This window comes from Oryx dammah, unplaced genomic scaffold (genome assembly GCF_014754425.2).
Source record: "Oryx dammah isolate SB20612 unplaced genomic scaffold, SCBI_Odam_1.1 HiC_scaffold_6, whole genome shotgun sequence".
NCBI lineage: Eukaryota > Metazoa > Chordata > Mammalia > Artiodactyla > Bovidae > Oryx > Oryx dammah.
In genome coordinates, this window is record NW_024070190.1 from 19,645,542 (window position 1) to 19,671,133 (window position 25,592).

Here is a 25,592-nt window from a genome sequence, read left to right on the forward strand (position 1 = left end):
TCTATCCACCCATCTTCCCTACCCACCTCCACATACCCATTCATCTACATGCATCCATCCATCAAACATACTTTAGCACCAACCATGTACTTTGGTTGGTGTTGGGTTCTAGAGATAGTGGAAATATAAATACATAAACCTGGAAAAGAGCATTGCTCAAGCCTGTTCTTCCTTTGGCTTTTCTGAGTCACATCCTTTTGTTTTCCTCTTCATGGCAGGCCTTTCTGCATTCATATATTTGTGTTGGATAAATCACTTATGTAATTAAGTACCTTAATTTATTGTGACTAGAAGTGCTGGAGGGAAAGAAGGAAATTCCACTGGGTACCAGCCTGGGCCACTGCAGGGGAGGAGTGGCCGTGTGTGTGTGTGTGTGTGTGTTTGTGTGCGTGTGTGTGTGCGCGCGAGTGAGTGTATAGGCGGGGATGTGGGTCAGAGGGTGCTAGCTGGGTGAATAGCGTTGGCTGTGAGTGGGTGGCTGGGAGATCCATAAATGTCTTGAGAAGAGAAATCTTCACATCATCAAGGACTCTCAGCTTTGTGATATCCTTTTAAAAAAAAAGCAAATAAAAAATAACACCAAGGCAACTCTAAGTGGCTTACATCCTCTTAGAACATTTCCATTATTGGTTTGTATTTCAGAGGGGCAGTAGACATATCAGAATAATTTTGCAGTTGTAGGGACTCCTGAGAGATGGGGGCTGACAAAAGCAGGGAGTGGGTTAATATTTCTCATCAAGGCTGTGCTCCTAGGCATCAAGAGGGAGGAGGTGGTGTTCTGTCCTGGTGTTCGCTTCAGGACAGGGGGTGAATTTTTGGTGGTGGGAGTGAGCTCTCTCTGCTGTCAAGTAAGCAGCTGTGTAGTGCAAGGCTCCCCAAAAGGTCACCAGGCACTGGCTTGCCTGCTTCCCTGCAGCCTGAGGTTATATTTCAGTCAGCAGTTGGTTATCACAGGCACACTCATGCCATCCGCCGTCTACTTCTTTTTGTTACTTGATTTACTTATTTATTTTGGCTGCCCTGGATCTTTGTTGCTTCGCGTTGGCTTTCTCTAGTAGCCTCGAGTAGGGCACGGGGGCTTCTCTTTGCAGTGGCTTCTCTGGTTGTGGAGCATGTACTCTAGGCTCTTGGGCTTTAGTAATTTCGATGTGTGGGCTTAGTTGCTCCGAGGCATATGGGATCTTCCTGGACCAGGGATCAAACCTGTGTTCCCTGTACTGGCAGGCAGATTCTTAACCACTGGACCACCAGGGAGGTCTTTCCCCTACTTCTTACACCTACAGGATGGAGAGATGTCAGGTATGCAGGCCTTTGTGGCATACATCCTGTGCCCACTACAAGGCTGAGGATTGACGCAGATGGAACAGGGCAGTGCAGGAATGGTCAAGCACAGGGACATCCGTGGAGGAAGGGGTCAGCTCTTCTCAGACATGTCATCGCAGAGGTGACCCTGGGGGATTAGCATGAAAGGGGGAAAGAGAGAAGAGGCACGATGGAGCAGGTGTGTATGACCACCTGGACCAGCTCCCTTGGGCCACGTCTGATTTCAGTTTCAGAGGACAGTTCCCCACACCCAGGTTCCTGTCCGGGCCTCTGCTTTGGGAATATCCTGCCTAAGATGTGGGAAGAAGGGGACTGCAGGCTGAGAAGAAGGCTCAGAGATGTTGAGAGTGTGAGGGACATATTGGGGAGTGGTGGGGGACAGCAGGCATGTTTCCCATAGTCCTAGGATCTCATTTGATCTTCCCAGGAGTCCTGTGAGGCCAACATATTCTCCTATTTATATCCCGTGATTTTGTTTTCCTGGAATATTTTTAGCAGACACCTTGCTGGTGAGGTGTGCAGAGAGCCATCCTCTTGACCCACTTTGGCGAATGGTTGTTTGTGCAACAGTTACCCTGAGGGGGTCACAAATCTGACCCGGGATGGATGTTAGTTTGTCACCTCCCTTCATGCTCCAGGTCAACCCTTGGAGGAGCAGAGAGGGCTGTGGTAGGGTGATGACAAAGCAGGGCTGACCTCCTCCCCATCGAGGGCTCCTGTGACCCTTGGAGTCCAGGTTCGTGCACGTCAGGGTCTTACTCACGGTCAGGAGGGTTCCCAGACCGGTTCTACCCCTGCCTCTCATTGCTGTGGGGCCACTCTGCTCACTGTTAGTATGAATTCTCCCTCATTGTCATGATCTCGGGAGTTCTGAGATGGGCTGTTTCTCCTCTAAGATCCAGCTGTACTGTGCACAGCTAAGCTGAGGAGCAGTTCTCAGATGCTCACAGCAGCAACGCCCAAGTGCATCCCCTGGCTGGCAGTGACATCACTGCAGAGCAGGCTCCATGACCTCTGGACCCTCACAGAAGCTCAGTGTCACTCAGGCCACCACACCACCCCCCGTGGAGGTCCAGGGACCAGAGTGATCATTTTAAGGCACAGATCTGATTTCAGGCACAGATCCTGAAGGCACAGATCCTGAATCCACCTATGATTTTCCTCTTTAGCATGGCTTACAAGGCTCTGCATGGCTCCATCCTTGATCCCTGCCTCCATGCTATCCCTTTGATGCAGACATATTGAACTGTCTTTAGTCTCTCCAACTCAGGGGTCAGCAAACTGTGGCTCACTGTCTATTTTCTAAGTAAAGTTTTATTGGCACATCCTCTGTTTATGTATTGGTTTGGCCAAAAAGTTCATTTGGGCTTTTCTGACTCATGCATAGAAATCATGGTATCATTTGTGGCTGCTTTCCTACTAGAATAGCATGGTTGAGCAGTTTCAGAAGAGACTATAAGGCCCACAAAGTGTAAAATCTTTACTATCTCGTCCTTTGCCAAAAATGCTGGTGGAACCTGCCCCATGTGGCCCAGCTTCCTTGCACCTTCCTGCCTCTACTACTATGGTGCCCTCCCTACAATGTTCCCCACCCTTTATCCTAATCCTTCTAGACCGAGCTTTCTGCCCATCCTTCCCTCCATCCTTGGTTATACCTGAGTGGGATGGCCCCTCCAGTCTTCCACAGAGCCGTGTTCAAGACTCAGTCATGGTTCTGATCACCCTGCTTCCACTGATACATGGACCCACCTCCCACTTTAGTTCCTGAAGCAGGACCAGACCTAATTCTACTGAAGACTCCAGCGGGGTGCTTGAATGGCCACCTGGAAGCCAGAGGATTATGGCCTAGCTGTCAGGCCTCACTTCTCAGTGTTGGCATCCTGGGTCACTCCAGCCCTCTACTGGTCTCTCCCCATCCCTAGGAATGTGCCAAATGCATTCCATGTCTGTCTTTGCAGATCTCCAACCTCTACCTGTATGACAGTGTCCTGATGCTGGCCAACGCCTTCCACAGGAAGCTGGAGGACCGGAAGTGGCACAGCATGGCAAGCCTCAACTGCATCCGCAAGTCCACCAAGCCGTGGAATGGAGGGAGGTCTATGCTAGACACAATCAAAAAGGTGTGTGCGATGGGTAACCTCCTGGCCAAGGCAAAAGACAGGCCCCTCCTCACACCCCCACTCTCTGCCCCTTCTGGGGAGCTGAGCTGTTTCTGTGGTCACCCAGCCAGGCCCCTCCCAGGCCTCTCCCTGGCCACTCTTTCTGCCCCAGCATTTGAGGGCCGGTGAGCTGGGGTTCAGGGATACGTGTTATTTGTTGTTCAGTGGCTAAGTCATGTCTGACTCTTTGCTATCCCATGGACTGCAGCACACCAGGCTTCCCTGTCCTTCACTATCTCCTGGAGCTTGCTCACATTCATGTCCACTGAGTCTATTAATAATGTCTTATCATGTCCATTTTATATAAGGTGATCAGACTTCAGAGAGGTTATGTAACTTGTCCAAGATCACCAGTAAGAAAAGTAGTGACGGAACCTGGCTCTCTCACGTCTGCCAGATACGCACTGTGCAGGCTGCCACTGTCCCCAGGAGCGTTTGTCTCAGTTGGCAGTGCCTGTGCAAGACCACACTATGTGTGTGTCCGTGTGCATGTGCGCGTGTCTGTGTGTGCACACCTGTGTGTGCACAGACACACCTGTGACTTGGTGGATTCTGTGTCACACCTCAGCATGTAGGACATGTGTGTCCTATAGGCTTAGGTGTGACATTAAATCCATCAAAAGACTAGATTGAAGTGAACTGGGTAATCCACACAAGACTTGTTAGAGTGAATTGGCTTTGAGAGGCTTCAAAAGGACATTTAGAGAAATCTATAGTGCCAGAAGTCTTAGTCACAATAAATTCTGCATGGTTTTGATAGCAGTGAATGTAGTCTGATACAGGTTTGAATCTGCTGAGCCCAGGTCTGAGCAGGGGCCCCCCTGGGGCCAGCTCACCGTCTGGCACTCTCCCGGCTCACAGTCTGTGGGAGATCAAGGCTGGCTGAGAACCCCTCACCCCAGGCTTGAAGGAAGAAGAGGGCTCAGCTCAGGCTCACTCAACCCTTTTGCCCCCTGCTCCTCCAGAGCCTTATGGAACTGCCAGAGAGAGGTTGAGGGCCGGTGCACCCCCGCATCTGGTCTCTACCAGACACCACGCTTTGTACACATTCTCTCCTTTGGTCCCTGCAGGCTCTGTGATGTGGGCTTAGTTGCAGGCTGAAGCTGGGAGATGACTTGCCCAAGGTGGCAAAGCCAGGATCTGAGCTGTTTTTAATGTTCGCACTCACTGTCCTGCCACTTCCTGCCACATGCCTGAGATGGCTCTTGCTGACCTTGGCCTTCCTTGGCTTAGGCTAAGGTGAGCCCCTGGAGCTGGTTGCAGTGGAAGACCGTAAACTCCAGGAGGGTGGGGATGAAAGCTGTCTTTCTGTAATCTCAGGGCCTGCACGTGTGTGGCACAGAGCAGATGCTGTAATCATATCAACGGCATGAATGATGGGCAAAGCTGGGGAGCGTTGCTTGTGAGCAATGGCCTAGGAAGTGTTGGTCCTGCCTGGAGGGCCCAGGACTGCCAGCCTCTCTGCTCTTACTGCAGGGTGTCCATTGCTGCCCAGACTGTGACTGTCTCCCTCTTGGCAACCACTTCCTCTTTCTTCCTTGCCTTTGGGATTCCATCCACATTTGACTATCCTCCCATAGTTTTTCCTTCTCTCCTGCAGGGCCACATCACTGGCCTCACAGGCGTGATGGAGTTTCGGGAAGACAGTTCGAATCCCTACGTGCAGTTTGAAATCCTTGGCACGACCTACAGTGAGACCTTTGGTAAAGACATGCGGAAGGTAAGCCTCGGCGTGCCCACCTCCCTCTCCTGCTGTGTGTGTTGGGCCTGTGTTCCAAGCTGATGGTGACCAGCACAGAAGTCCCCTCTCCAGTCTCGCTCTGTGGCTGCTGCTGTTGATGCTGGTGTTTATGGGGCGTGGTGGGGAGGAGGCTCCAAAGTGATACCAATGCTGTCTCTGAGTGCAGCAGGGACCCCTGGTACCGATGGGTCCTACTGCCTGGGCCTGAAGGACCCGCCTTGTGGTCCTGGGTGAGACCAGAAGAGGTGATGCGTTTTCCTGGAGTGGCTGAAATCATCCCAAATGCGAGAACAGGTGTGACTGTTACTGAGGCAGGAGGCAGAGGTTATGGCTAGAGAGTGTCTCCCAATCCAAGAGTGAGGCAAAGCCAAAAATAGAAAATGAGCCCCACGGAGGGTGAGAAGCAGACAGTGCTGGCCCCCGGTGGAGACAGAAGTGAGAGACGGGTGAGCCACAGAGTTCATGGTGGGCTTTGGCTGGTTTTGACTTGGTGCTGAGGTGAGTGGCAGGCCTGAGGACTCCTTTCAGTGATACATCGTCTTGTCCTTCCCCGTATGGGAGGTGCATTTTCAGGGCTGAGGTCCGGCAAGGTGGCCTTTACCCAGAGCTGGAACTTCCAAGTTGAAAGGGAGGCCTGTGAAGTCAAGATTCTAACAAGAAGTTGGGGCCAAGAGGTCAATGTGGCAAGCTGGGGTTGGGGGTGGGGAGTGGAACAGTGATCCAGAAGGGACCTCAGATGAGGTCCTTATCAGCCAGTGGGGGCCAAGGTGGGGGTGCAGGGAAGGGCAGTTGCTGGCTGTTCAGTGATGCTCTCCCAGAAATGGCCTGCATAGGAGGACCACTTGTTGGCTTGTTAGGGCCAGAGATGGGAGCACCCATGATGTAAAGGGGTCACAGGGCTCAGTATAATCACGAAAGCATAAGCTGATTAGCATAGACTCAGGCGGAGGCTCCTGCAATCACACACACACACACACACACACACACACACACATTTCTATACATTTGAGAGGAAGACATACCTACTAATGACTGTCTCCTGGAGATGAAGGGCATGGTGAACTCTCAATACGTGGGATAAACCTCTGACACAGAGCACGACTTGGGGCAACAGAGCGGCGGGAAGGGCTTCTGTGATGCTGGAGTCCTGAGAACCTGGGAAGGCTTTCTCTACTTCTGCTCCTTGAGGACTCCACGGAAGGACACACCTGTGAAGTCATGGACAGTGTGAGAGCTAGAAAGCACGATGGGAACCCTCATCAGTTAGACTGTGGGGAGGAGGACTGGCTTGCTAGGGAGAAGCTGGGATGCCTGGGTGTCCATGTGCGATGTGCAGATGGGGGTCTTTCAGCCCATTCAGCAGAAAGTAGAGTCATGAGTTGGTCAAGTAATGGGAAGTTCAGTAAGTGATTGTGAGGCAATGGTGATGATGACATGGGCGAGCTCAGAGGATTGTTTGTGGCATCAGAGAGGGGGTTGGTGCTGCAGTGTGAAGCCTTGGAAAGCCAGAGTGTGGCTTGCACTGTCAAAGATGACCTGTGATGTCTGTTAGGGTTGCCCCAAGCCATGAGAGTTGGTGGTTGGGAGCCTGGGGATGGATGGTCAGTGTCAGTCTGGATATTCATAGATAGTCACAATAGAAACTGGCTTGTGCTGGGACTCCTGCCTGGCAAGGGGAAACCAGGACCAGGGAGACCTTTCAGTTACTCTGGTATGAAAGGAGTTGCCTGCCTTGGTGACCATTCATTTTTGCCATGGTCCTTGCCTTCATCCCCAGATGTCCGTCTGAGCTCCTAGATAACCAGGCCCTGCCTGCTGGCTTTTTTGCTGCCCCCCATCCCCTTTTGGAGGGGCTTCTCAGATAGTGCTAGTGGTAAAGAACCCATTTGCCTAGTGCAGGATACATAAGAGACACAGGTTCAATCGCTGGGTTGGGAAGATCTCCTGGTGGAGGGCACAGTAACCTATTCCAGTATTCTTGCCTGGAGAATCCCAAGGACAGAGGAGCCTGATGGGCTACAACCTGTGGTGCCGCTAAGAGTCAGGCATGACTAAAGAGGCTTGGTATGCATCCCTTTTCTTTAGCTCGGCTCTAACCCCAAGATCCCACCAGTGGGTGGAAATGTTAGCAGTGGGGCTCCCTGCCTCAACTTAGGCAGCTGACTGGGGTCATGCTGGCCACTCCAGGTGTCTGAGAGAGGGAGAGATACTGTGTCTTCCACTTCCCATTTCAGGTGTCTGGGCCTTCCGTGTTGCCATGGCAACGCTCCTCCAATACCCTGAAGCCAATGGGAGCTGGAATCTCTCGGTGTGAGGAGCTGCGGAGCAGGAGGTCTGAATGTGATTGAGTTGGAAGGGAAGCTGATTTTCAAGTGGGCTTTATTTTTAAATGTATCCTTTTGTCACTTTAAAATCTGCCCTTAATAACTGCATATCCCCGTTGTTATCTGTCTGCCTGGCAGCTTATCTCTGTTAAGGAGAAGTTATCTGGAAAGCAGGGAATGGGATTTACCATAGCAAATGTTTGTTATTTAGGCCCAGGGTGCCTTAAAGCAGGGTCTGGGAGGTTTCAGGAGGAAGCAAGGAGGAAGCATTGGGATGAGTGGCACTCGTCTAGGTTAGCATTTAAAGGCAAGGCTGAGTTGTGGTTCCTGGTAGAAGGTGGGGCTGGGAGGGATAGGGCTGGGAAATTGGGGCAACCTGAAAATAAAGTTTAGGGTGGGCAGCAGATGAGAGGGGAAGGGTTCAGAGGGATACAAACGCAGTGCAGAGATCAGTAATCCTGATCTCAGAGGAGGTCCCCTCAACTGTATCTCTCTGTGGCCAGTAAGAGTGGATAGAGGACTGATCACAGGATGCGCTCATGGTGGGGAAGGGTCAGGGTTCCCTGAAAAGGTATTATATATCTTAATATATGAATATATCATATCTTAATATATGAATATATCATATATCCATCTATCTATTTATATTGAAAAACAACAACAGTAAACACACACACACACACTAACCAAGTAGTTTCTTTAAGATTTAAGTCAAGAGGAACTGTTTAAATTAAGGAGTAAATGGATGTTTTCTTAAAGTAAATACCCTGCAGGGAACTCTCGGGAAGGGTGAGTCACCCAGAGATTTTAGATTAAGTGGCATCAAGAGACTGTATCTTACTTAGCCCCTTCAGAAGATGGAAGGAGTGGGTGATCGCCTTTCACTGCAGGGTGCTGGACAAATACTAATTAAATTATCTCATCCAGGAAGTACGTTCTTGCTGAAGGAGTGCGGTATGGCAAAATCAAAGGTCTATGTCACCCGCTCGCTGTGTAACTGCAGACAAAACATTAATTATCTTTGTGTTCTGCTTGGAGCTGTCTGGCATGGGTGATTACCAGGCAGCCTTGCCAGGGCCAGGCTTTGTTGGAAAGTCACATCTAGCTCCCACAGGACTTGGCTTGACATTTGTCCTGGGGGTCGATGCTTGTTCCTAATGGAGCCTTACAAATATCCAGTTGGCTTTCTTTGTTCAGATGGAAATCTCCAAAGGAGAGTCCCCTGGAGTTGTCCATGCAGATGTCCTCAGCGCATGACGGGAGCTGGGATGGGACTGGTGAAGACCGCCTGTAGGAGAGTTTTCAAAGGTGGGGACAGGGAAAGCTGTTTAAAGCACAGGACAAGAGGGAGCCTAGGAGGGACCACTGAGCGCCTGCTGTGGACAAAGACGCGTCACATGTGTGTTGTTTCCCTGACTTGGGGGCCTTTGTGACACTCCTGGCTCTGCTTCTCCTGAGCTTTGCAGCCACTTCCTCTTTTTGAACTTTCATTTTCTCAGATGAAAGGTGCAGACAATAGGAACCTCCTGGTTGAATAGAGGGGTCAGTCCATGTAATGACCCTGATGCAGCACTTGGCAGTGAGAACTCTACATCAGCTTCAGGTGACTGGAGCTTTAGACCTTCTCTGAGTGTTCTATCCCGGATCCCACAAGAGCAGAGAGGCACAGAGAGGCCTGACTTTCTGCCTGGAAGCACCCTGTGTGGCAGCTCCTCTCTACACCTGTGTACCAAAGCCTGAGGCCAGAGACAGGGCTCTGCATGGTGAGCAGTGCTCAGCTCCCCTTCCATGTCTGGGGAGAGATGTCCACTTCTTATCAAGACCAAGAACTGAGAGGGAGCTGGGGGCTTTAGCTCTGATGAGATTTTGTTTTCAGGACCGTTTTGATGTAGTGAATGGAAGAAGGAAAACTTCTCCAGAGGCATGGCTTGCCTGGAGTGTAACATGAGCTACAGCTTAGCAGAAACATTTTGTTCATGACGTGATTGCTGAGCATATCTGCCCTTCTCTGTCCTGAAGATTCTGTTGTGGGGAAATCATTCTGTTCCACTAACATGGGTCCCTGGTACAGTGAAAACTCTGGGAAAACTGCCAGCTTCCTGAAGGCCCTTTGAACCTCATTTCCCATGGGCACCATCCACCTAATTCACTAGCTCAGTGGAGGTTAGCCTGCCTCCTTGGGCAGGAGGGTGGGGAAGTGGGTGGAAAGCATCTGGAAAGACTGTGGGTTTGCTTTATGCATTGACATTCCAGGACAAAGGACACCCTGGTGTGATGAGAGAGAGAAAAAGGGCTATTTTTTTTTAAACTCCTTTCCATAGAGTAGAATTGAGTTAAAACCAAGAGACTAAGAAAGAATTTTTAGCTCAGTGGTTTTCCTGCTTTTCTCTAGTCCTAGAAAATCTGTTGCAGCAGTATCTTACTGCAACCTGAATATATTAGCCACTTGTGGAAGTGGACATGCAGTGGTTCGGAGTTCAGCTTCATGTTAACAGTCTCTCTGGTCCCCAGCCTCTCCATGATGTTCTGTGCAGCTCTGCTTGAGAAACTGAGGCCCAGAGCCTGGAAAAACTCAGCTAGGTGGTATCAACAAGCAGATGGCTGTGCTGGGGCTGGAAGGCAAATTTCCTGGGGTGAGGGTTGGGAGATATGTGGCAAAGGGCCTGGACTATCCTTTCTGGCCTTAGGATAATATACTTATGTGACTCCCCCACTCCCCTGAGCCCACCGTCCACTTCCACTTCATCCTCCTACTTCTGACCACCTCCCCTCCTCCCAGCCAGCACTAGGGCCTCATCGTCCCTTCCCATTGATCTAGAGGCTGCTGACAGCAAGTTCCACCAATGCCCTTGGCTTAGGTTCCCTGTTCCAGCAGCTATCCGGGGAGATGGGAGGCCTTCATTTTCCTTTACTAGTTTAAGACATTTTCCTGTCTTCTCTGTCAGTTTTGATTCTTCATAAAAGCTGGCTTTGGGCCGGAATCAAATGCCTCTCTTGATGTCATGTCCCCGGGAGGGCCTTGTGGCTGCTGATAATTCACAAAGTAATAATTGCTCATCGTGTAGTGATTGTCACACCACAGGACCCCAGCCCTCCCCGGGCTTGGAAGGGCATCGTTAACATTCTTACCCGGCTCTGCCGCACGGTGTAAGTGTCCCACAGTCTCAGGGTTCAGGAGTTCTAAGCAGCGAGGCCAGGCGGAAAAGGCAGCAGCCAGCAGACAGGAGCGTCCTGGTAATGAAGTAGGCGCTGCCTCCTAGCTGGGATCTTTTACCCAGTGGCTCCTGAAGCTAGTACCAGGAGCCATGCAGTGGGTTCATAATGGGGAAGGGGTGGTGGGTGGCGGCGGGGCTGGGAGGATCCAGCTTGAGAATTGTTTAGTTCTGTTAAGCTGTTCTGATAGAGACTCCGACTGTGCACAGTGAGTTACAGAGGAGAAATAAACTTCACCCTCTTCATGGATTAGTATTCTTGCAGCGTGTTTCCCAAGTAAAATGTCAACCGTTCCAAACCCTTGTGCAGAACCACCTTTGATGGAGCTGAGAACCAAAACAAGCACTGCTGCTGCTTCTGACTAAAGGGAAAGATACAATTAAATATTTCATTTTAAGTGACATCACTTCGTTTTGGAGATAGCATCGATACATGCTCATTTAGGGTAGAATGTTTAGAAAATACAGATAAATGAAAAGAGGAATATAAAAGTCAGCTATAATCTCTGAACCAAGAAATACTGTTAGCATTTCTGGTGCATTTTCCTTATATATATATATTTTTTCTTTTTTCCATCACCCTGTACATAGAGATAGAGATAGTAATATGTATATTTATCAAATGGTTATTTATTGCACATAAATTTTATATCCTGACTTCTTCACTTAATGCTGTCTTGGGAGTATTTTCTCACTTCTTTATTTTTTACAACGATGATTTTTAATGGAAACACATTACTCAACTTACAGGGAGCCATCATTAATTTTATCTTCCCATATGATGAATCTTTAGGCATTTTCACCATATTCTTGTAGAATAGTGTTGTGACAAATATCCAAAATACATATACTTTGATTATAGCTATATTTCTTTAAATTTTTTTAGTAAGTAGAAGTTGAGCGAAGGATAATAATTTTACGTTCTTGATGTTCTTGATACATATTTTAAAATTGATTATAGAAAGATTTAATAATTTACACAAGCATCAGTAATATATGGAAGTCTCTGTTATATCCTATACTCAAAAATTGAATGATATATTAAAACATGCTTGCTAATTTGGTAACATTATGAAAAAATAATGTTACTACATTTGCATTTTAGGAGATTGTGCATTTAAAATCTAATCATTGGTCATATACATTTCATATTTTATAAATTAAACCTCAGGTCCTTTGCTTTTTTAATATCAAAATGAAATTTTTCTTGTTAACTCATATAACCTTTCTTTCATATGAGAATTGACGATTATTTATGTCAAATATTTTGTTCCCATATATTGTTTGCTTTTGAGTTAAGAAAATATTTTCACATAGGGACATTTAAAAATGTATGTGCTTGTATTTTTTTAAGAAAGCCATACCCAGTTTGCACAGTAGATACTATTAACCCATACTTTCTTCTAGTATTTTTATGGTTCAATTTTATTTCAGTGCAGTCTGTCACATGGGATTGATTTGGGATAAATTATAACGTTATGGTTTATCATACACTTTACATTTTTACATTTTTTAGTACTGGCTCCTTCTATCACTTATTCAGTAATCCTTTCTTTCCCCACAGACTAGGACATCATATTTATCCTATGCTTTACTAAATTTTACATGTTTCCTCAGTGGTTTTTTAAATACAAATTCTTAGACTCTTTTCTCTCTCTCTCTTTTTTTCCCTCTGCCTAAATGTAATTCATCTTTGTATATTATTAGAATGTACTTGTCTGAAAGTAACAATGCTCACCTTGAGTGGATTAAACAATAAGGGAGACATTATCTCACACGAAAAGAGGACTGGACCTCCAGGGTTGGCCACTTCAGACATTCAATGCCAAGATCAAAGGCTCTGGTCTTTTTCATCTTTCTTCTTGCTGTCCACAGGGCGGAGTCTGAGCTTCCCTCATAGTTTTAAGATAGCTGTGGCAATTCCAACTGCCATGCTCAGAAAGACAGCTACACAGGGAAGAAGAGGGTATTCTCTTCTGTGTGTCTCCATTTTATAAATGAGAAGAGCTTTCCCAGCAGTTGGCCTTGGCTTCCTAATTTTTATAGTGGTTTTTTGCTTTTTTGTTACTGTGCTTGAAGTTTTCCTCCTAATGCGAATGTGACCTTGACCAGTGATTTCTCTCTCAGTTGCTTGTATTTAACCTGTATTAGGATGCACTCTCTTCATGTCATATATAAGAAATTGCTCATTCTTTTGCCCTTGTATGGCCAGAGCTCTTGAAAGTTGGAAAAAAATTAAAATCATCTGAGCTGGGTGTTGATGTTGGGGCTATTACTTTGATATCTTGAAACATTTCTTTTCTGCTTTCTGTATTTCCTTAAGGCATTTTTAGTAACCTGTTTTATAGAAAATCTTATAAAACACTGGCATTTTCAAATGTTTCATTAAAGCTTGAATAGTATTTGCAAATAATTTAAAAATATTTACCTGTTGAAATATATTTCTTTTCATTGATACTGTTGTATTTTTGTGCTGCTGCTTTTATTTTTTAATTAGACTAGATGGAATTTTTTTTACTGATTGCTTCAAAGAACTAGTTCTAATTTGTTTAATCAATTTTGTTGCATTTTATGTGACTCTAATTAACTTGTTTGTTTTTCCTTCTTGTCTCCCTGCTGCCTCCTATTCATTTTCATTGTTAATTTTTAAACTTATTATGTGAGGTGTTAGATAATTTATTTATATTCTTTCCAGTTTTGGAATGTTCTCTATTTTATTTGAATATAGTTTTGACTGAATCCTAGTGATTTTTCTCATGTAAACCGAAGTGTAACACTCATACAGAAAAGTGCCTAAATCATGAGTAAATCACAGTGAATTTTTAGAACACACCCATGCAATCAACACCTACAACAAGAAACAGAACATCACCAGTGCCCCCAGAGGGCTCCCTCGTGCCCGCTTCTGGTCATTACACTCATCATTGGGAACGTTGACGTCCAACACAGTGACCTCTTTTATAACTGCCTTCTTTTGTTCACCATCACATTGTGAGATTTACTATTATTGATGTACATAGTTTTGGCTCATTCATTCTATTGTGTTTTTAGAAATGTAGGTTTTATTATTATTTATATATGGTGATGCCAACGGGTCAGGAGATGCCTGCCACTGAAAAGATAGTTTATTACAATTCCCAAGAGGAAGAGGCATACCATTCAGGGCCACATGGGGAAGCACCAGGCTGAGTCAGGAGGCAGAAGGAGGAGGGGAAATGTGAACACAAGCCTTTATTGTGGTTTGTGTAGGAAGGGATCAGCAAAGCAAGGTAAGCAGGCTTAGGATTGGCTAGCTTGAATAATTTCAGCAGGCTCCAGGGTGTGGGGCTTGCTCCTAGTTGTCAAATATCTTGTCCTAGGATGATTAGGGCAGGGGGATAGTAGCTGAAAGTGTAAGAGGTCCACAGAGGAGGTGGTTGGGAGATGTGGGCTCTGGATTGGTTAATTTGCATATAAACGTGCAAGTGCAGGACAGTCATTTACTGTTATAGAAATTGGCTCACCCTGGAAGGGACTCTCTCCAGGGGTAGCAGTGGCCCAGCTATCAAAGCACCAGAAATATAGAAAATAAAAGATATGATTAATACCTATTGACATATCATATTCCTTTCGTGACTGTTTCATACTTTGTTTATTCTATTACTGAGTACACTTGAGTTGTTTCCAGATTTTGTCTATTTCCAGTAATACTGCTGTGGGCTTCCCAGGTGGCACTAATGCGGGAGATATAAGAGAGAGATGAAGGTTCAATTCTTGGTTTGGGAAGATCCCCTGGAAAAGGAAATGGCAACCCAGTCCAGTATTCTCGACTTGATAATTCCCTGGACAGAGGAATCTGGTGGGCTATAGTCCATGGGGTTGTAAGTAGTCAGACATGACCGAAGTGACTTAGAATGCAATAATTTTGCTATAAACACTCTTAGATACATCCTTTGGGGGAACGTATGTCTGTCTTTTTGTTGTGTATATACCACAGAGTGGAATTACTAGGTCCACGGATGTGTGTATGACTAATAAATACTGCTAAACTTTTCTAAAGTGCTGGTACCAGTTTATACTCCTGTCAGTAGTTCCTAAGAGTTCCAGTTACTGCTTCACTAACCCTCAGTGAACTAATATGGATTGTCACTCGGCTATATGTTATCCATTATTGGGGAGTGGGTAATGGTTTCTCAGTGTGGTAATTTTATTTCCATAATTATTAAGAATGTGGATCATCTTTTCATGCGTTTATTGATCATTTGGATATCTCCATTGTGAGGTGTCTGTTTGTCTTTCATGCATTTTTTGACTTGGTTTTCAGCCTTTTCTCAGTGATTTGTAGGAGAACCAAGTATGTGTCATTTATAAATATATGCATTGGAGTTCTCTCCTACTCTGTAGCTTGCCTTTTTGATGCTCTTAATGATGTCTCTTGATGAACAGAAATTTCTAATTTTAATGTAGTTTAGTTTACCCAATTTAGCTTTCTTTCTATTTGGCTATACATGTGGTGTGTTATTGAAGAAATGTTTACCTAAGAATATGAAGATATTATCCTAAATTTTATTCTAAATGTATTCTGGTTCTGCAGTTCATATTCACACCTGCATTACATCTGGATTTGATATTTGCTTGTGGTGTGAGTTTGGAGGCAAGGTATATAAAAAATAAGTGAACAAACTAAACAGCCTATTAACCCAATACCATTTATTAAAAAAAATAAACTGTTTTGTTACTGGTTTGCCATACTACCTTTCTCATAAGTCTGGCCACTGTATATTGTAGATCTGTTTTTGGACCTTCTTTTCCATTCCATTTAGCTATTTATCTCTATGTGCAATATTACACCATTGTAATTATCATAGTTTTATAATAGCTCTTGAATTCTGGTAGTATAAGTTCTCTAGCTCTTTCTGTTTTTTTTTTTTCAAGATAGATTTGGTTGTTTGGGGCCCTTTTCACTTTTTTATAAATTTAGCATTTCAATTGAAATTGCATGGACCCTAGATCAATTTAGGGAGAATTAATCTTACCAATATTGACTAATCTAACTCATGGACATGGTATCCCCTGAATTTATTTAGGTCTCTGATTTCTCTCAACACAGTTTTGTAGCTGTCACTGTAGAGATCATGAGTGACTTCTGTTTGATTTTTGCCCTCAGATATTGACATTTACAGTAATCTTATATATGGTATATAAGTGTAAGTAAGTGTTAGTCACTCAGTCATGCCCAACTCTTTGCGACTCCATGGACTGCAGCCCACCAGGCTCCTCTCTGTCCATGAGATTTTCCAGGCAAGGACACTGAAGTGGGTTGCTATTTCCTTCTCCAGGGTATCTTCCCAATCCAGGGACAGAATCCAGGTCTCCTGCACTGCAGCCAGATTCTTTACCGACTGAGCTACCAGGGAATATACTTAGATTTATTTTTCTGCGTGTTATTGTGCATATATAGAAATATAGTTTATTTATATATGAAACTAGTGAACTCTAGTCATTGATTTATTCTAATTGTTTACCTGAAGATTCTTTAAGATTTTTCTATAAACACAATCACATCATCTATGAAAAATGATAGTTTTTTTTCTTCTTAAATTTTTATGTATCTTATTCCTTTCTCTTTTACTTATTGCACTACTTAGGGTCATTAATTCAAGTTGAATAGATGTAATGATAGTGGGTATGCTTATCTGGTTCTTAATCTCAGAGGATAACTTTTTTATAATGCACCATTTTGTTTACCACATATTTTTGCATTCATTTTTCAGGTTGAGAAAATTCCCTTGAATTCTAGCTTCCTAACAGCTTTGTGAAAGGGGGTATTAGTCAAAAGCATTTTTACATTTAGTATAAGTCTCTTTTACATCTATTGAGATAATTATATTTTTACTTTTTCCTGTTAATGCAGTAAATTCCATTGATTTATTTTTTCCTTTTAATGGTAGCTTGTTAATTCTCTTTTTACATAAGTACTAGACCTTCATGTTTGAATATTTTTATTTCATAATATGCTCCAGTATTTGGAAAGATGGTTACCTCCTAATTTCTCCTTTTCATAATATTCCTTTTCTAAGTTAAACTTTTATTTTGGGATTAATGTAGATTCACATTCGGTTATAGTAAATAATGCAGAGAGATCCTGAGATCAAATATACCTTGTATGTTTCTTTCAATAGTAGACATTGATATAGTACACGAATCTAATTTACTGTCATATTTCCTCAGTTCGCAGGTGTGTGTGTGTGTGTTTGCGCTGGGTATTACAGTATACATGTGTGACATCAGTCTGCTGGTCAACATTTTACTGCTTTGAGTGACATATGGAAATCTTGCTTTCATTTGAGTTTCTTTATTTTCTTCACTTTTAAATGGAATTGTCTTGAGTGTCAGATAGTATTATATTTTCTGTTTCAATCATCAAATATGACATGTAAAAACTTATGTGGAGGTCAGTCTACTGTATATACTCATATTTTTGCTCTTTCTGTTGTTCTTATTTCTGATGCTTCGTTTATTTTATAATTTTTTTTCTTTGCTGAGATTTTCTATTTTTTCACTCATTTTAAGAGATTTTATAATTTCTTGTTGAAGCATTTTTATAATGAAATTTAAAATCTTCATCAGATAATTCTAACATCTGATTATCTTGGTCTTAGCATCAGTTGATTGTCTTCCTTTAAACCTGAGTTGTGATTTTCCTGGTCCTTGATAGGATACGTACTTTTTCATTGCATCATGGTAATTATCTTAGGGGACTGTGTTCTATTTAAGTCTTTTGTTTTAGTAGGGATTTACCCTGTTTAGTTTAAGCATACATGTCTGGCCTGTTTTTGTCAGCTGTGCTTACAGTGACTACTTAATTTTAAGCTGTGTGGCTGTGCTCAGTCATGTCTGACTCTTTGTGACCCCATGGACTATAGCCTGTCAGGCTCCTCTGTCCAAGGAGTTCTCCAGGCAAGAATACTGGAGTGTGGGTTGCCATTTCCTATTCCATCTTCCTGACCCAGGGATCAAACCCACACTTCTTGCCTCTCCTGCACTGGCAGGCAGATTCCTTACCACTGCTCTGCCTGGGAGTTGCTGCTACTGTGTGCTGCTGATTTGATCTGCTGGGTTCACCTGGTTCCATTGGGCTCCTCTTGCTCCCTCTTCATGCTTCCTGGGGAAGGGGAAGGGGTTTCTCCAGGATGGACCCCACCTGGTACTTCTTTCTGAGGAAAAGAATCTCTGGCCTGTGAAGATGAGGAGCACTTCCCAGGCTGGGCACCTGAGGCCAGACCATGCTTCTGGGGAATGGAGAGCACTCCCCTGGTGGAGCCCAGGTTGTGGCACGATGCACCTTGCTAAGGCCACCCGTGGCTCTTAGTGATGGAGGGCATTCTCAGGGCTCTGGGGAAAAAGAGGTTTCCTGGACTGCACACTTGCTGTGGTGGAATCTCCCTCGTTGGTCCTGCCTACCTGCCTCAGTGTCTCTTTGTAAGGGAACAGAGTTGCACCCACAGTGACAAAGGAATGCCTCGGCCGTATGAGTATAGTGAGACCCCTTTCCCTGTGCTGCCCGGCTGCCTGATAAATTTTGGTGGGCCAGGGGAGGCTCAGGCTGGTATGGAAGGGGGTTAGTTTTCAGACTGGGTTCTTTGTTGCCAGGTGGGTTCTTGATGGATCTCCCTTACCAATGCTCCTGGGCTGGCTGGGTGAAGAATGAGCCTGGGTGGACCGCCTTCTGTTGCTGGATTGTAGTTCCCAGTTCTAGGCTCCACTTGCTTTTCTTGGTTGAGGACCATAGGGTGTTCCGTCACTGACATTCCTCCTTTCTTTAGCTAGTTTGCCCCTTTCAGATTTATCTTTTGGTGGCCTGTGGCATTATTTCCAGGATGTTTAGTTGTACCAGGGCTTCCCAGCTGGCGCCAGTGGTAATGAGCCTGCCTACCAGTGCAGGAGACCTAAGAGACACAGGTTTGATCCCGGATTAGGAAGATTCCCTGCGGGAGGGTATGGGAACCCACTCCAGTATTCTTGCCTGGAGAATCCCATGGAGCCTGGTGAGTTATGGTCCATAGGGTTGCAAAGGGTCGGACACAACTGAAGTGACTTAGCACTCATGCCTAGTTGTACTTAGGGAGGAGCAGGGAGAACTGAGTCAACACCATCTCATTCAAAAACTTTCACATTCCTTGAGTTTTGAAAGTTGAGCAATTTTTCATTGTTCAGATAAGCCCTGCTAGGTCATAATTCCTTATCCTTGTTATACATCACCACATTCAATCTGCTAATATTTTGTGATAATTTCTTTATGTTTTTATGTTGTAATTATCCTATGTGGTAATGTCCTTGTTAGGTTTCAGTATCAAGGTTTTTGAGGGTTGAGGTTCTTAAAATGAGATAGAAACTGTTCCCTTGTTTTTATTTCTGAAACAGTTTATAGCATGGGTATAACTTCATTCTTAAACATTTGGGAGATTCCATTAGTGAAGCAAAGTAATGTTGATCACATGTATACATGCAGTAGTATGTGTGTTTAGGTTCTGTGTTATTTCTCGAGTCAGTTTTGATAAGTTGTGATTTGTAAGGAATCTCTCCACTTTGTGGGAGATATGTTTAAAGGTCTGACCTATGTTATCTTTCTTTGATGAGTCGTTCCTTCACTCTTTTTTTCTTTTTTTTTTGGCTTTTATTGGAACTTAGTTGCTTTACGACGTTGGGTTAGTTTCTGCTGTAAAGCAAAGTGAATCAGGTACACATATGCATATATCCCTTCTTTGTCACCACAGAGTCTTGAGTAGAGCTCCCTGTTCTGCAATTAGGTTCTCATTAGTTATCTCTTTTATAGTAGTGTAAGAATAGCTGCTTCTCTCACTCTTAAAATAGAATTCTTACACTGAGGATACAGCTTTCTGGGGTCTCAACTGAAAGGGATTGAGATTCATCAAAATATTTATTGTACAGCTCAGTTCAGTTCAGTCGCTCAGTCATGTCCGACTCTTTGTGACCCCATGGATCGCAGCACGCCAGGCCTCCCTGTCCATCACCAACTCCCGGAGTTCACTCAGACTCATGTCCATCGAGTCCGTGATGCCATCCAGCCATCTCATCCTCGGTCGTCCCCTTCTCCTCCTGCCCCCAATCCCTCCCAGCATCAGAGTCTTATTGTTAGTTGAGCTTAAAACGTAACATATCTCCAGCATTCTGAGACTCTGACATTCCTTCTTATTTCTCTGTGCTTCCAGCAAGTCCGTCCCATCCTTGTAGATTCTGTGCAAGCTGGATGCATATCCTGGGGGCCATCCAAGAGCACGCATGGAATTCCTACAGAGATGTTCTGTCCTTTTGCAGTGCAGCTGTTCCTCTCTCTTAACATGCTTCACAAATTTCTCTCTCCTTGGTACCGCAAACTGTTTCCTCCACCTACTGAGACTGCTAATCCGTGATTTTGTTTGATATCCATGTAAAATGGATTGAAAAATGTCTTTAGGCAAGACGATCTCGTGTGACTGTTGGGTTCCTCTCATGTTTTTTTCATGATCTCAAATGTAATCTTATACTGGTTGATATAGAAAGGCCTGAAAACCGTTATTTTATACATTTTAATAGATTGTTTGGTTATTTTATCACGGGAAGTTCCACTGTGTGGATCACAACAAACTGTGGAAAATTCTTAAAGAGGTCTGGAGTACCAGGCCACCATACCTACCTCCTGAGACACCTGTTTGCAGGTCAAGAAGTAACAGTTAGAACTGAAGATGGAATAATGGACTGGTTCCAAATTGGGAAAGGAGTACATCAAGGATGTATATTGTCACCCTGCTTATTTAACTTATATGCAGAATGCCTGGCTGGATGAAGCACAAGCTGGAATAAAGATTGCTCGGAGAAATATCAATAACCTCAGATATGCAGATGACACCACCCTTATGGCAGAAAGTGAAGAGGAACTAAAGAGCTTCTTGATGAAGGTGAAAGAGGACAGTGAATAAGCTGGCTTAAACCTCAACATTCAAAAAACTAAGATCATGGCATCTGGTCCCATCACTTCATGGGAAATAGATGGCGAAACAGTGGAAACAGTGGCAGACTTTATTTTCTTAGGCTCCAAAATCACTGCAGATGGTGACTGCAACCATGAAATTAAAAGATGCTTTCTCCTTGCAAGAAAAGCTATGACAAACCTAGACAGCATATTGAAAAGCAGGGACATTACTTGCTGACAGAGATCTGTCTAGTCAGAACTATGGTTTTTCCAGTAGTCATGTATGGATGTGTGAGTTGGACCATAAAGAAGGCTGAGTGCCAAAGAACTGATGCTTTCAAACTGTGGTCTTGAGGAAGACTCTTGAGAGTCCCTTGGACTGCAAGGAGATCAAACCAGTCAATCCTAAAGAAAATCAACCCTGAATATTCATTTGAAGGACTGATGCTAAAGTTGAAGCTCCAATACCTTGGCCACCTGATGCAAAGAGCTGACTCATTGGAAAAGCCCCTGATGCTGGGAAAAATTGAGGGCAGGAGAAGAAGGGGAAGACAGAGGATGAGATGGTTGTATAGCATCACCGACTTGATGGACATGAGTTTGAGTAAACTCTGGGAGATGGCGAAGGACAGTGAAGCCTGATGTGCTGCAGTCCATGGGTTCAAAAAGAGTCAGACACGACAGAGCAATTGAACAACAACAATCACATATTTGTTTATGTGCCACTGTCTTCCTGTTTGAAGCAGTTTGGTTTAAATAGTTTTGAACTTTTAAATAAGGATACCATGTTGTAAATATTCTCCTGAGACTTAAATTTTACTTTATGTTAATAAAGTTTGTTCTGTGTACTGAATATTAAATGAGCTAATGTATCATGTTAAATTTGTTTAGGTAATCACCAATCTATTTTAGGGATAGAATGTTTCCATGACCCCCCAAATTCTCTCATGGCCCTTGGAATTCAGTTTCCCCCTCTGTTGTATGCAAATGATGATCTGGTATTTGTCACTATAGATTTTGTGTGTGTGTGTTCAGTTGCTCAGTTATGTCCAACTCTTTGCAGCTCCATGGACTGTAGCCCCCAAACTGTCTATGGAATTTTCCATATAAGAATACTAGAATGGGGTGCCATTTCTTACTCCAGGGGAATCTTCCTGACCCAAGAATTGAACCCTCATCTCTTGCATCTCTTGAATTGGCAGGCATATTTTTTGTTACTAGAGCTACCTGGGAGGCCCAAGTTTTATCTTTTCTGGAAAATATAAATAAAATATATAATCATTTTTTACAATACTTTTTTTTTTTTACTTAGCCCAATGTTTTGAGGTTTTTTGTATATGAGTAGTTTCTGTTTATTGATGAATTGTATTCCGTTATATGAATACAATTTTATGGCCATTTATATTCTTGGATCATGAATAAAGCTACTAAGTGCATTCATATACAATTCCTTATGTGGACTTATGCTTTCATTTCTCTTGAGTCAGTATCTAGGGACATTGCTAGTGTGTGTCTAGCTTTATAAGAAATTGACAAATTGTTGTCCATATTGGCTGTACCCTTTTGCAATACCGCCAGCAAAGTATGAAAGTTCTAGTTGCTTGACATTCTTGCTAACTAACATTGGGATGGCTATTACAGTTTTGTCATTCTAGTGGTATCTCTTTGTGTTTTAAAATTTCTCTTCTATAATGACTAATGAATGATATTGAGCACCATTTTATATGCTCATTTGAAATTTTTATTATTTTTTTTCTGAAATATCTATTCAAATATTTTCCCATTTAAAACATTGGATTGCTTTTTCTCCTTTTATTGAGTTGCATGATTAAAAAATATTTTAGATATTAGTTGTTGAATATATGTATTATTAACATTTTCCCCCAGCTCATGGTTTGCTTTTTTATTTCCTTAATGTTGTCTTCAAAGGTTTTAAGCATTTAAATAATTGTAACCAATAGTTTAATGTTTAGTGGGATTGGATTTACCGATTTTATTTTGTGGCCACTGTCTTTTGTTTCTTACGTATTTTTGTTGTTCAGTCGCTCAGATGTGTCTGACTCTTTGAGACCCCATGGACTGCAGCATGCCAGACTTCCCTGTCCTTCGCCATCTTCCAGAGTTTGTTCAAACTCATGTCCATTGAGTTAGTGATGCCATCCAACGATCTCATCGTCTTTAACCCCTCCTTCTTCCTGCCCTCAATTTTTCCCAGCATCAGAGTATTTTCCAATGAATTGTTTGTTTGCCATAGGTGGCCAAAGTATTGGAGCTTCAGCTTCAGCACCAGTCCTGCCAATGAATATTCAGGGTTGATTTTCTTTAGGATTGATGGGTTTGATTGATCTTCTTGCTCTCCAAAGGACTTTCAAGAGTCTTCTCCAGCACCACAGTTTGAAAGCATTTCTTCAGTGCTCAGCCTTCTTTATGGTCCAACTCTCACATCCATACACGACTGTTGGAGAAACTGTATCTTTGACTATATGGACCTTTGTTGGCAAAGTGATGTCTTTGCTTTTTAATATGCTGTCTAGGTTTGTCATAGCTTTCCTTCCAAGGAGTAAGGGTCTTTTAATTTCATTGCTGTAGTAACCATCTGCAGTGATTTTGGAGCCCAAGAAAGTAAAATCTATCAACTGTTTCCTCTTTTCCCCCTTTCCTTTTGCCATGAAGTGATGGGATTGAATGCTGTGATCTTTGTTTTTTGAATGTTGAATTTTAAGACAGTTTTTTTTTTTCATTCTCCTCTTTCACTTTTATGAAGAGGCTCTTTAGATCCTCTCTACTTTCTGCCATTAGAGTGGTATCATCTGTATATTTGAGACTGTTGATATTCCTCCTGGCAATCTTGGTTCTAACTTTCTTAGATATATGTTTTTAATTTTAAGTTATTTTTTAGTGCTTGTGCCAGGGTGTATCATATATATCTTTAATTTATTATCTTCTACCTTCAAATAATATTATACCTGTTCACATATAGTGAAAGAACTTTCAATTTCCATTATCCTACCTATACTTAGTTATTATTGTCATTACTTTTATTTTTACTTATGTTTTTTAATATGTTTATTTTATTGAAGTATTGTTGACTTACAGTATTTCATGTGCACAGCAATGTGATTCAGTTTTACAAATACACATATATTATTTTTGAAATTATTTTCTATCACAGGTATTGACTTAGTTCCCTATGCTATACAGTAAACCTTTGTTGCTTGTTGTATACCCATTTTTAAATTAGAAATCTAGTATTCATACTAAGTCAAACAAGTGGAATCAAAATGTCACATTTTTTTTTTGTTAGGTAAAAATTCATCAGTTTTCTAAAGTATATATATTATACATGTTTATATATATGTATATGAAAGCTTTCCTACTACACTTGATAAAGGTTTGAGAAAGAACATCAAAAGAAAAGAGATGGAGAAATTAGAGAACATAAACTAAATGAAATGGGAGCGCTGACTGTAAAATAGGGAAAGTGAAAGAAACTAGATAAAAGTGAAAGATCATCGTATAGTCCAGTTGTTTTTAAACATGACTGATCATTGTATACTTATCTGGAGCTCTGGAGAAAATAAGCAATATCTGAACATTTGTATTTTTTAAAAAATTTCAAGATAATTCTGATATGCATTCAGATTTTAAAATGTGATTACAGGTTTTTCTATTAGATTCTAGTTTTGGTGATATCGATTCTAGTTTTGGTGATATCTGTTCAGTTCAGTCGCTCAGTTGTGTCCGACTCTTTGCGACCCCATGAATCGCAGCACGCCAGGCCTCCCTGTCCATCACCAACTCCCGGAGTTCACTCAGATTCATGTCCGTCGAGTCGGTGATGCCATCCAGCCATCTCATCCTCGGTCATCCCCTTCTCCTCCTGCCCCCAATCCCTCCCAGCATCAAGTCTTTTCCAATGAGTCAGCACTTCACATGAGGTGGCCAAAGTACTGGAGCTTCAGCTTTAGCCTCATTCCTTCCAAAGAAATCCCAGGGCTGATCTCCTTCAGAATGGACTGGCTGGATCTCCTTGCAGTCCAGGGGACTCTCAGAGTCCTGTTATTTTTCTGTTGACCAATCATGATACAGTGGTTTGAGTAGTAGTTAGATAACCACAACAGTAAAAGATGTTTATCAGTTTTCACAATCAATAGCCAGACCCCCCCCCCCAAAAAAAAAAAGATAATTACAATCACAAGCATTAATGGGAACATGACAAAATCAATGTATAATAATTGCATACAATTTGGGGAGATCAAGCAGAGTGACCTGGTAGGTCTAAGTGCATCGGTTCTCATGTTCTCATCCGCCAGCCAGCCTGTGTCTTTTGGGTGGTGCATTTAATCCATTTACATTTAAGGTAATGATATGCATGGTATCCTGTTACTGTTTTCTTAATTGTTTGGGGTTTATTTTTTCTAGGTCTTTTCCTTCTCGTGTGTTTCCTGTCTAGAGAAGTTCCTTTGGCATTTGTTGTAAAGCTGGTTTGGTGGTGCTGAATTCTCTTAACTTTTGCTTGTCTGGAAAGCTTTTGATTTCTCCATCAAATCTGAAGGAGAGTCTTGCTGGGTAGAATATTCTTGTCTGTAGGTTCTTCCCTTTCATCCCTTTAAATATATCATGCCATTCCCTTCTGGCTTGTAGAGTTTCTATTGAGAAATCAGCTGATAGCCTGAGGGGAGGTCCCTGTATGTTATTTGTTGTTTTCCCCTTGTTGCTTCTAATATTTTATCTCTGCCTTTAATTTTTGTCAGTTTGATTGCTATGTGTCTCGATGTGTTCTCCTTGGGTTTATCCTTCCTGGGACTCTGTGCTTCCTGGACTTGGCTGACTATTTCCTTTCCCATGTTTGGGAAGTTTTCGGCTATTATCCCTTCAAAT

At 43.2% G+C, this 25,592-nt stretch overlaps 1 protein-coding gene across 1 annotated transcript in view; it reads left to right on the forward strand.

Moving 5' to 3' along the window:
- Positions 1-25,592, forward strand: part of GRID1 (glutamate ionotropic receptor delta type subunit 1) — a 679,937-nt gene that overhangs the window by 462,498 nt on the left and 191,847 nt on the right. Inside the window, exons 7-8 of the mRNA XM_040242178.1 lie at positions 3,282-3,443; positions 5,083-5,202. Of these exons, the coding sequence (XP_040098112.1) occupies positions 3,282-3,443; positions 5,083-5,202 (282 nt within the window). The remainder of the gene's footprint in view (positions 1-3,281; positions 3,444-5,082; positions 5,203-25,592) is intronic.